A 12,824-nucleotide genomic window follows, 5' to 3' on the forward strand; every position below is an offset into this window, starting at 1 on the left:
TCCTTACTGGGCATTTGGCATGTAGCAGACAGCCTGGTTAGCAGGAATGGTCCAAGGCTGGGTGGTCCACACCAACACGGAGACACTTTCCATCCCTGCACAGACACACACAGTCAGGAGATTTCATACCAGGTGAAAAATGACTAAAAGCTTTATCCACATGTGTGCTTCACCTTCTTGTGAAGCGATCTTTGGTGGAAGCGTGACGAGGGGGAATGTGGCATAGATGGCTCTGCTCACATGCTCGGGGTTGTACTCCAGCTCCGCCTCTGCCAGAGCTGTTCTGTAAGATTTGCAGCAATAGATTCAAGATTAGAAGAAATTATTACAAAGATGTAATAACTGCAATAAACTGCATTACCCGGATGAAGGAGACCAGAAGACAGGCTTGTAGTCCTGGTAAATGAGCCCCTGAAGGACAAAGAGGGACAACCACATTAGCTAAAGATATCTCAGTGAGTCCCATTTTGATGTTTAAATTAAATAAACAAATTAAAAAATAAATAAATAAAATGTTCTCTGACTGGAGTTTGGGGGTCTGTTAATCCAGCTGACACAAAGAAAGCCTGGTCATGCTGAACCTGCTTTGTAGGTACATCGCTCTACTGTGACACTGCCTGATGCTTAGCTCAGACCCACCTTACTGTGCATCTCTTGGAAGACTTTCAGCTGAGCAGCCTCGTAGGTGCCATCAAAAGTGTAGTAGCACTGATCCCAGTCAGCCATCACCCCCCAGCGCTGGAATGCAGCTTTCTGGCGGGCTATTGCTCCCTCTGCAAACTCCCGCGCTGGATGAGACAAACCAAACAGCAGCTGCATAAAATCTGAATAAGAGTCACCAGAAAAAGCCCTCTTTCTACTTCCTCCTTCTTCTTCTCACCTTTCTGTCTGATCTGCAGAGGACTAAGGCCGCTCGTCCCCAGGTCTCCCAGAGCCTTCAGCTCAATGGGGAGGCCGTGGCAGTCCCACCCTGGGATGTAGTGCACCTGCCGCCCTCTTAGCATCTCAAAACGGTTACGGATGTCCTTCAGGATCTGAATGGAATAATAATTGAGAAGCTAGTAAATATTTACAAATCATGAGGGCAGGAATAAATACGCCGTTGTTCGCATCCAAAAGCTCCGTCTTATTTGTTACTTGGGGAAACTTTCACTATAGGAGGAAGAGTAGGTGAAATATACTACTTCCATGTTACTCTAACCTTCCCAGTCTCAAATTCCTTTGGAATGTATTTCCTTTTAACTGGGCTCAGACAGAGTTCCTTTAACAGAATAAATTTGATGTCTTTTGTTGTAAACCAATTATCAAAAAGGATTCTTACTATGCAGAGACATCCAGGAGAAACCTTGGAGTACAAAATGTTGTCTTTAACAGTTGATGTTTAAAGGACTAGTATAACTTTTATAATGAACAGTGGCACAATTTTTGGATTTAAAAAGGCTAAAGGTGGGTCAGGGTTGGTTGGCAGATGGTGTTAGCCCTGCAACAGGTAGGCGATCTGTCCAGGGTGTGACAGCTGGGGTAGGCTCCAGCTCAACTACAATGCTGAATTGGATAAGTGAAAGAAAATGAATGGATGGATGTGACCTTATGTACAAAGATGCTTTTGTTTTCCTCGTAAAATGCACTCATTATTCTACACGTGTTTTGTGGTATAACATTATATTTGCAAACCAATTTTCATTGGAGGAGGACTTGATGATAGAAAGCTGAAAGGTTTCACTTTTACCTTATTGAGAGCGTGTCCAACATGAGGGTCTCCATTAGCATACGGAGGTCCATCATGAAGGCAGAACTTATTCTTGGCCTTCCTCTCCCGCTGCCATGAGTACAAATCTGCAAAACCACACTCCTGCAAAAAACAAAAATTAATATCTATTAAATCTTGAGTGAGCTATTTCCAATATGTATGAAGGCATGATATAAGTATTTTATCACGTGTGACCAGGCTTAGTAATCCCATTCCTGTAACTTTTACTCGTGTGTTAATTTATTATTTTTATATTTTTATAAAAGTCAAAATAGTTTTATTTTCTTCTTTTACTTCCTTTGTAAAATTTCTTATACTGTCTTGTGCTAATCACGTTACAGTAATCCCTTTAATATTTCATGAATAGCACTTTAAACTGCCTTGTCGTTGCAATGATCTGCATGTTTCAGCTCAAAATTGAAATCAGGACTAGTTAAAAGTAACAATGATATAGCTGTCAGCCTGAACAGTCATGCCGAATTAAAGACTAACTGCTAAACAAAAGTATAAACTATTCGTCTGTTGTACTTTATCGAAACCACTTAGTAAGCGACATAAAAAAAAATAGAATTTAACAATTTTTGAATGAGATTTCGTTAGCCTGCTGTACCTGTTGTATTTGGAGTTCTCGGTCCAGAAGCTTCTGTCCGGTCAGTTTCATCGGGAACTCGGTCTTGGGCAAAAGCACTGAATCCCGGTACAGTGCGTTACCGGAGCCGTTCTCTGCGGGCTGACCATTAACTTCACCCGAACCGGTACCGTGACAGCGGCGGCTGGAGGTGCAAGACCGAGCGCCGTGCAGGAGGAGACCGCCTCCCCGCTGTGACCTCCGTGCCCATCGCACTAGCGTCTGGCTCCCCGCCGAACTCCGGCACAGCAGCCGCAGCATGGACAGACGAATAGCTCTGCGGCCGAGCTGCTAACTCGCAAAAACAGACAGCTTTGTTGTTTCTGCGTGAAGTTTCCGTGTTGTTTTAGTCCGCCCTTCTGTATTAGCGTGCTCTGTTTCCTTCGGAAGAAATACAGGAGAGGACAGCTACGGAAACCCAGCGGGGTCATGGGTGAAGCTTTCGCATTTGTGACAGCGAGATGCCGCTGGGAGCGCTGTTTATTTTGAACCATGACAGCAGAAAGAAAGACATTGCTATAAATTATTACGCGTAAATTACTTTTCATGTATATAGAATATGGAGTGGTGCTCATCACTTATGCCTCACTGGGGTTCAAATCTTGATATTTAGGCCCCTTAAAGACCTTATAGTAACTTTTTACTCCAACAAAGCACTTTGCTCTCAGACTGCTGGTTTACTTGTGGTCCATAGCATATTTAGACGTAGAATGGGAGGCAGAGGCAGAGATCACGGGGGACTCCCCATGATCCCCATTGAGTGTTTCCACAGCAGTCTTTGTGTTTTCCTTCCCACTGTCACAAAAGTGCTTGTTTATAGGGGTAATCTGATTGTTGTTTTTTCTTTGTTTGTTTTTTCGTATTTTGTAGGGTACTTACATTAAAGCTTGAGGCAACTGTTGGTGTGATTTAGTGCTATATGAATTGAATTGAATTGAATTGAATTCAGTCTGGGGCTTTTCTGTGTTGAGTTTGCATGTTCTCCCCATGTCTGGTTCTCTTGTGGTAATCCAGCTTCCTCCCACAGTGCAAAGACATATAGTTAAAGAGGTTAGGTTCATTGGTGATTCTAAGATTGATTATAGGTGTAAATGTCAATGGTCGTCTGTTTCTCGCCCAGAGAAACAGACGACCAGAAGTTAGTCATTGTGAAAAACTGGCGACCCGTCCGGAGTGTACTCTGTCTCTCGTCCTATGACAGCTGGAATAGGCTCCGGATAGATCTATCTGTTTATAGATAGATAGATGTAATTATAATTTGTGTGTCGTATTCACCTTTTCCAGTTGAGTTTAGTACTATGATTAAAAAATAGTCTGTTTTCTGTTACATAAAATGTCTTTTTTAGAGGGTGGCCTCTCAGCAAATCCACTGCTGAACCAAGACGTTTTAACTCCTCTTTCAAAAGCTACACTTCCTTTACGCCAGCTTTCTATTGATTGACTCCCTCTTGCAAACAGAAGGTTTGAACATCAGGCTAGATGACTGGGATGACTATATTAGTGCTGTTTCCTCTCACAGGAGCTTTGATTATTGCAGTATTATATATTTATGTACATGAGAGAAAACAAGGAAACACAACAAAAGTCCCCCTTTAAAAGGAACCAAGCAGAAACTGACCCTTACAATGTACCTTGTGTGCGCTTGTGTGACATGATGAGTGAAGTGTTTTTCATGCATGAATGCGGTCCTCGGATTTGCTCATTCAAAAATTCAAGTAGAATTTGGGAAAACTTTACCTACAAACCTAAAGAACCTAAAGTAGCCTAATTATGAAACTGGGAATCTCTTCAAAATAAATTATAATAAACATACATGACCATAATGACTCCAGAAACAGGAAAGTTACTTTTTGTCAGAATTACGATTCAGCCTCAGTGACAGTCTGCATACTGTATTACTCCCTGATGTTACTGTCAGGGCCTTAGAAACTTGTTTTCATCAAACTGGCTTCATTTTTTGCTTATGTTTCACAGTGAGACTATAACCTGGCAGGACTCAATGCATCATCAACAGCTTGACTGGCAAATGAACTGAATGTGCAAAACACAGAGTGTTGCCTGTTGCCTTTTCTAAAGCGTGCCTTAGCTACAGCACATAGAAGAGATTTAAACAGCTCTGAAGTACAAAGCATTTATGTTGGAGCTCTGCACGACCTGCTGGTGCCAACTGGCTGTGATTTCTTGGGCCACATGAGGTTTGTTCTACCAGATTAAATTCAATAAGTGATACAATTATGACACATAACTTAAAGATTCAGAATGAGAAGGAAAAACTTCCTTTTACTGCAGTACAAGCAAGTTTTTCTTTCTCATTCTGAATCTCCACGGGTGCTGAACACACTGAACATTTTAATAATCTGGTTAATAATTGGCTCAAATAATAATCTTGTGTTTATGTTTCATCTTTACACAATGTAATCCCCACATATGAAATGGTATAACCTCTAAATAATGTGTGAGGGATAAATTAGAGTCAGGAAGTGAGACAAAAAAAATTGGTTCTTGTCATTCATCTTCAAACGGAATTTAATTTGACCTGCAAAGATAGAAATGGGGAGCCTGGACAGCCTTGTTTTAATCACTCTATTGAGAAAGCTTTACTGAGCTATTTCATCTAACGCTCTCCACTCAAAAAGAGAACACTGTAAAATCACGATCAATGCATCAAAGACCACATAGAAAACAGGGAATAGTGCAGTATTAGTATGGCAGCTATATCTCTAATTTATTAAATATGCATTAAGTAATTTTGCTATTCATTTGTTTTTATTTCTTATCCGGTTTACTATAACGCAAAATGCATAATTCGTAGCTAAGTAAAAGTAAATAACATTTGTTGCAGAAAGATACATAAAGGCAGGTGTTTTGGCGTGGTTGATGACGTCACTGGGAGGTATAAAAAAAAGCAAAGGCTTGGTCTCCTGCTCCATTCACGTTTTCTCTACCAAGAAGAACAGAATCCCCTCCATCATGAAGAAACTGTGCGTCGCAGTCGTCGGAGTTTTGCTGCTGGCTTTCCATCTCACATCACAGGTCAGTTTGATCCGTGCCTCCTTTTTTTGTTTTGTTTCTATCCAATCCAATCCAACTTTATTTATATAGCACTTTTAAAAACAACAAGTTGACCAAAGTGCTTTCCAATAATAGAGTAGAATAAACAATAAGATATACAATGAATAAGATTAACAAGGTAGAAAGATTAAGAATGATCAACAGCTGACTAAAAACTGACTACAAACTGACTCTGATAATACTCCTAGAAAGCCTTTGAAAAAAAGTGTGTCTTTAAAAGTGATTTAAACATTTCTAAATACTTTCACCAACCTTTTAGGTTAAGGTGGGAATCAACTGTGGCCAACGGAATTTGTTTACGCATGAAACGCTGTAATGGCGCAGATGAGCTAAATGTTCAATTAGGGATCGAGGTTAAAACGTTATGCTTGGAGTGCATCTACGATCTCGTAATTTTAGGGGAAAAGTCATGAATATAAAAATCAGTTTGTCCCCTGCAGAACAGACGGCGGCAATAAGGATACAATGGCAAACTTCTAGAAGTTTCGGGCTAGGTCTTGAACAGAGGCTTTAAAGCGTTTATCTTACTTTTTTTTTTTCCAAATCAAAATGGAAACGAAATGACTGAATTGATTAACTTTCTCCCTCGCACGTTAAATCCTAGTTTAAAAATGAAATCACTCGGACTGAATCATCTTAATTAAATACAAATGTGTTTCAGGTGGCCCTGGCGAATAACGCCACGAATCCGGACAACACAAACATCACCACCCCGAGCTCCACGGGGGCTTGTTGTGGGGCTACCGCCGCCTTCATGGTGCTGCTCCCCCCGCTGGCTCTGACCGCTCTTCTCCTCCACCGGTCCTGATTGAGTGGACTGACCGCGCTGGACACAAAAGCCAGCACAGGTTACACTGTGGATCCAGTGCTGGCTTAGTCTAAATACACTAATCTCTCAATCCACCCACCCACCCCCTCAAAAACAGCCAAAAACGCGTTTTGGAATTACATTTCAAGTGCTGGGTGGGAAACTTGTCTTAAAAGGCGACGCTCACTTTCAAGCATTCTGCTCCTTCTATTGTCTGTACTGGCTCTGCAAGGACTCTGAAAACTACTTTGGCACCACACCGGCCCTTTTACTCCTGCGTGCAGTGGGAGAACACCTCAGACTCGTGTAGTGACCGTCTTTGATTCTGGTTTCATTCGCCTGAACGTGATTTGTAAATGAGCTAAATTGTGACCACTGTACTTTCAGGGTGTGACTTGAACTGTTTATTTTTATGTAGATTAAATAAAGCTTTAAAATGTGAGACCACATGACTGACCATCTCTTTCCTGCTTAAAGTTTTCAGTGTAGACTATAGAGCCATCAAATTAAAACCGAATAAAGCTGGGGAGGCTGAGAATGAAGAGAATCAGATCAAGGGTCCACAACTGATGCAGCTCTGCTTCAAACTCCAAGGCTCTTACTTGGTTTTGGATGAAGGGGAAAGAATACGCTGAAGAGGTGTGGCCTAATTCTCAACTGGCTTTAGCTGCGAGTTTATTTCAGTTTGGTTAAAGCACAAATTACATCTGGAGTGTGTGGAGTACTGACATTTCAGAAGTGGTTTTCTTCATCCACCATAATCTGGCAACAGTCTTACAAAGCAAGACGTTGGTGGCATTTTAATAACTGACCAAGAGCAAGTAAATGAAGGGCTGCCGAGGCCTTCCTCCACCTATTGCAGGGGCTTAGCCATAAAGGAGCCGCCTGCTTATCTGTGAAGGTCGGTGGCTGGATGGAATTCACCTGAGCCCCCCCCCCGATTTGTGTGGGGATTTCCCCCTTTGATCACGAGACAAAGGCCGCATTGTCCAGCTCATTCTCTGCTAAACTCAGATCAGGACCTACTTCAGGTGCTGCAGCTTCAACTGCATAAGCATTTTTCCTTGATCTTCACATTTTCTCATCTTCCTGCTTGATAATCCGAAACCCAAAGAGGCCACATTCACCACCGAGGTGTGACCCCTTAAGTCTCTCATCCTCCCATTTCTTACCATCTGGAACAAAAGCAGAAACCTGAGTTCAGGTAAAGTGTTTGGTCACTTGTGGGAAAGGTGGGTGAGGGTACATGAAAGAAGGGAGAGGGGGGAAAGGTGAAGGACAAGTTTCAGAGTTGAGCCACTTCTCCTGTTCCCAGGCTCTTTCTGAGCTGCAAGGTGCACTCAAAACTTGAATGATGAAACAAATGGAAACCTTTGAGGCTGAAAAATGACAAAAACGCATCAGGACTCAAAGTACTGCTGTTCCTTCAACAACCGGCTCCAAATGTGAGTCTTTTCCCATAAACCCCCATGTTTAAATGTCCAATTTTAGAGCAGAATTAAACATGTTTACAGCCTGGAACAAAAACAAGGTTTTGGTCTTTGGCTTGTTATATATGATGTTAACATTATTAATTTGTAACGTATCTTTAAGCATCTTTTGTTTAACTCTGTGTGTTGAATACCAATTGTTGGTAAGGTTTGGAAAAGAGTTACCATCAGGCTGACAAAGAAAAGCAGGAAGTGAAACAGTGCAGATGATATCATCAGTGTGATGGCTGCTCTCTGAAGCATGGATTTACTGTTAAAAGTAAGTGAAATTGATACATGTAGGGCTGTAAGTACTTGGACATTGACTCGATTTTTGTCATTTTTCCCATTTATACCTCCACATTGGATTTAAAATCATGCAATAGGTGATTGAGTAACTGAAAAGATCAGATCAGCAGTTATTGTCTCGCTTGGGAGAAATTTATCTTGGACAAAGAGGGGAAACGCGTCATATAAGATAGCACACATACATTCAGTTTCACCAAAAGCCCGCTCTACTGGTTGGATGTCATGTTTCTGACTTGGTCATTGAAGAATATCCCATTTCTTTGTACCAAGAAACTCTTGGGTTGCTTTTGCAGCAGGAGTTGGGTCATTATCCTTTTGCCCCATGAAGCACTATGAGATAGGTTTTGCACAAAACTTTTTTTAATTTTGTGCAACACATTTTAAAAACTGGAATGTTAATGTAATTATGTTAAAAAATACACATACTCTGTTCTGGGTGGACTCTGTGATTACTTTTCTTTTACATGCTGTGAGAAGTGACCAGCCTGATGAGTGAAAGTCTTCCTTCTGGAAGTAGGTTTTCCAACCATCTTTTAAACAAGGCATTTCACACCACGATACAACTGCATTCTGGCAGAGAAAAGCCCCTCAAGCTGGGCCTTAAAAGTGGCAACAGATATGAGAGCTAGATCCCAGGAACAGAAGGGCTTCACCCACAGTTTGAGCAACCACACAGCCGGCCCAGCTCTTCACCTGAAAAAGAAACCAGCAGAGGGATAATGGTATGATTTGCTATGCAGTTAATTGCACTAATCCAAAACCAAGAAGTTTTTTTTGCTAAATAAAATTCTAGTATTTTATTTGGATGTTACATAGCAATAATTCAGAATAAGAATACTTTATTAATCCCCAAGGAAATTATGTAGTGGTTGTGGTGCTTGTGTGATGCACCCATATTGTGTAAAAATGCAGTTTACTTAAAAATTAGATAGTGCTAGTTGATAACTTAGATTTCCACTCATTATACTAAATGTGGTCACGTCTCTCTTAATAAAGAAAGAAATAATCGTGGCAGCAGCCCAGCAAATTGAGACTTCAAAATGTGAGTCCACAAAACAATTGATGGCCCAGTGGCTAAATCAGTGTTTTATATACAGTCTGTTGGTGACTCACCAAGCCACCTTACAATATTGTATTTCTGAATTTGATATTGACCTATAAAATGTCCCCTCACTAAAAATATTAACCAGAAAATAACATACTACATGAAAACCATAGCCATACAACCTTAAACCACCATTTAACAGCGGTGTGCGATATTTACAGACAGGCAAGCAAGTGCTTCCTCCTCTCACAACCAAATAAGTAAGTAAATAATAAAATGAAATAAACTGTTCCTTATATTCTCCAGTCTTTAAAAAGAAAAATTGGTTAGATATTTCCTATATTAGTAGACAATGCTGAGTGGTGGATAATTTTTTTAGAACCACTGCTTTAGCAATAAAACACTATGCAAACACTAGGCCAAACATTCTTACCTTCTTCACACACAATGCGGTCCTGTGACCATGTGTAAGAATAAGATACCACCCTTTCAACTCATTCATAATAGTGACTGCCACATCTTATTGGACTATTGAACTTCACACGTAATGGGCACGAGACTTTAAAAAAAAAGCTTTCTGTCGTGCTTTAGAAGGTTAAAATATATTTTTATGCATAATTAGTGACATTGGTAAAGAACAGAAGAGGTACACATATGAAGCTATATTTATTCTTCCTCTGAGCCCCCAGCAGCATTATAAACACCCTCTAGTGTCTGGATGTGGAATACTGCTGTATAATAACCAAAATTTATGATAGTTTAAAAAATTGTTTTTTTGAAAAAAGTCAACTTTGGTTTAATATTTAACTTAATTAATTCGATTATTTTCATTCTAATCTTACGGATAAAACTAGAAACAAAAGTACAGCTCCATTCAGTATTTTCCAATGACACCACAAAAATGGTTTGCCTTTACCATCTGACTCAGGTAAGGTTTCTGATTAAAAACAACTAATGGTGTCATCGTGCCCTCTAGTGGTGGCGAGCTTTATAAAACAAAACAAAACAAAATACAGCATGCCTTTTAATATCGCTTTCACACGATGCAAGAGATTACGCTGCAGTATACCCACAATACAAACTTTAGGGGTGCCTGTTTGTATATTTTTCTAATAACCCTAACCCTATTTCCTAATTTATTCCTGAAGTTGGCGAAGATGAACTGATTAAAGATCTCATTTTAAGTCTATTGTTTTCATTATTTGTGTTGTTATTCACATTTTTATTTTAGGATACATGAACCTCATCTAAACAATCTGACAGGTCAAATGTATCATTAAGAGTGTAAAACATTAGCAGAAATGAAAACTTGAAGTTCCAGTTTATAGTACAATTTAAAGTTTAATATTGATCTCCACTATCCCATGTCCAGTTCTGCCTCATTAAAGGATGTAGAAACTTGGCACAGCAACAAGTATATAAACACTGCTGTCTAATGATGCTAATGCTAATTTTAGTGCATGCCACGATAAAATTCAATACAGTGTAAATACAGGCAAGCTTTTAGGAGGGCTAAATCACTAATGTTACGTAGTTACGTTACTTTGAATACAGTTTTGCAATTTATGGTGTAATTTAGATGTTACAGAAGGAAAGAGGAAATAAGCTATGCGTCATTTTCGGTTACAAAAGGTTTTTCTCCCGATCTTATACTGTGATTACACATATTTTTGAAGTTTAATCATCATAATAATAAATGTGATATATAAGGTGCAAAGAAAGAGGTCCTGTTTGTGACTCTCCTGTGAATGTACAAAATCCTATACCATGTGATAACAACACTAACCAACACAGTCACGTGTTCTCAGTTTGCTCAAAGTTAAGTCTCGCCAGAAGAAACTGAAGAAATTATTAAATTAGTCTTAGCCCCGCACTTAAATGAGATTGAAATGATTATATTTATTTTCTATTTCCCATTATCTGACGTGCTGTGATGCAGGGGTGATTCTAGGATCAGAGATTTTGGGGGTGCTGAGCACCCAGAGAACTGCCCAGCCAGGCAAGATAAACTTTACTCGTCACAATGAGACTTCTTCCCCGTCTCTGTCAGTCCCTGCATCCTTAAATGTCTCCAGTTGTCCCAAGTTCCCTCTGACTGTCTCCTTGGTGCATTTAAACCGCTGTTCCTCCCTGTCCTCATCGTCTGTTGTCTTCATCTCCGTTATCAGTCATCATAATTTTACCATCTCTGTGCAAGTCTGCAAATTTCTTTATTAAATCATAAGATTCTTAAATTCATCAAGTCTCTCTGTGCCTGGGTCCTCGTCACAAAACATGACATCATTGTTTTGTACATTTTAATAGTGAGTAAGAAGTAAACTGAGTGCATTTTTTGGACAGAGATTCACTTTTGATGTGTATGTATAATACAATACAGATATATGAAAATACACTCCAAAAATAGAGTCATTGAAATGTACAAAATATTGATTAAAAAAAAAGATAAAAATGGAGGCAACTTTGCCTATGGTACAATGTATGAAAATATCTTTACTGCAGATACTACTATGGCTCTGCAGATTTTTTTCTTTTATTTTAACCTATGTGGCCTCACCTTGAAGTTGGCAAATCTGTCTATCACTTTTTGGTGGTCAACTCTCTCAAGCAGTTTAACAGTTCGTTTTGCCTGTCACTATTCCCTGTCTGTTTTCCTACCTGGTTCTTCCTGACCTTGCCCTTTCTCCTCACGTTCCCCTCTTTCCTCTCTCCCTCTTTGGACTGACAATCATACACAAATAGATTGTATTCAATTAGATGAAAAAATTACATTAATATGAAAAAAAAATACTATTAAGATCACTAATAAATAACAAAAATCCTCTCTCAGTGTACTTTCAACCAAAAGGCAAATAACCAAACCACATGTACATCTAATAAAAGATATAAATATTGAAACACTGATTCAACATTATCCTTTATTGACGGATCATTTGTTCTTACACTTTTACCTGAATGTGGCTCCTGGGTTTAATGTCGGCACATATGACAAAATAACCAGCTTCTCTCATTCCATTTAAAACAGGACAGTGGTAACAACTTTAGGCTATGGACAATTTTAAGTTTTAGATTTTAAATAGGCTGTATACATTTCAATGGGAGCAACAGGGCGGTCAAATGTCGCTGATTTTACTACAGAGCAGGACGGATTGTAGGGTAGAAAACATCGTGAAAAACACGTTTCCAACACTGCAGGTTACCTGGGTGAATCAGCTAAAAAGAAACATGGTCTGACTCCTACCTAACTATATAAAGAGTAACTGAAGGTTAAATGCAGCTAATATGTCCTGTTTTAAGCCAGGCACTTACACCTCCACTCCGCTGTGTCTCAGCCACCATCGCTCTGGCAGCAAGAGCGCCAGAGCCAGAGTAGGGGAGAGGCGAGCTGGAACAAACCATTTTGGGAGGGGGGGGGGATCTATACTTTTGTTGTTAAAATGTTATGTCTCAACCAAGTACTGTATGCTTTTTTATTTTTAGTAGTGTGTCACACAAACAGCAAATATTGTCAAAAAAGTAAGAAATATTGGGGGGTGCTTTGATTCATTTTAGCCCCAAAATGGGCTAAAATCGCTGTGATGTTTTATCTGAAATTGTAAAACATCTGAACAATCATGATCCAAAACGGATAATATTCAAATATTAATTTTGAGGAAACTGCATATGGGGCGCCGTTTGTAAAGTGAAACATGCTGAAATTAACGGCAACATTTTTCCACATTTAGCTCAAAACCTTACAAAAACAT

At 39.6% G+C, this 12,824-nt stretch overlaps 1 protein-coding gene and 1 long non-coding RNA gene across 2 annotated transcripts in view; one reads left to right on the top strand and one right to left on the bottom strand.

Moving 5' to 3' along the window:
• Positions 1 to 2,788, bottom strand: part of iars2 (isoleucyl-tRNA synthetase 2, mitochondrial) — an 11,537-nt gene extending 8,749 nt beyond the window's left edge. Inside the window, 7 exon segments of the mRNA XM_014335938.2 lie at positions 8 to 95; positions 174 to 283; positions 362 to 411; positions 640 to 788; positions 881 to 1,034; positions 1,730 to 1,852; positions 2,361 to 2,788. Coding sequence (XP_014191424.2) covers positions 8 to 95; positions 174 to 283; positions 362 to 411; positions 640 to 788; positions 881 to 1,034; positions 1,730 to 1,852; positions 2,361 to 2,639 — 953 coding nt within the window. The 5' untranslated portion in view covers positions 2,640 to 2,788.
• A 2,396-nt stretch (positions 2,789 to 5,184) lies between these two features.
• On the top strand, positions 5,185 to 6,707 carry LOC106633334. Its single transcript, XR_001336553.2, has 2 exons — positions 5,185 to 5,411; positions 6,112 to 6,707. It is a non-coding gene; the product is annotated as an uncharacterized LOC106633334 (long non-coding RNA).
• Positions 6,708 to 12,824: the final 6,117 nt, after the last annotated feature.

Source organism: Haplochromis burtoni, unplaced genomic scaffold (assembly GCF_018398535.1).
Source record: "Haplochromis burtoni strain Fernald_Lab_line unplaced genomic scaffold, NCSU_Asbu1 Contig_119, whole genome shotgun sequence".
In the NCBI taxonomy this organism is placed as follows: Eukaryota; Metazoa; Chordata; class Actinopteri; order Cichliformes; family Cichlidae; genus Haplochromis; species Haplochromis burtoni.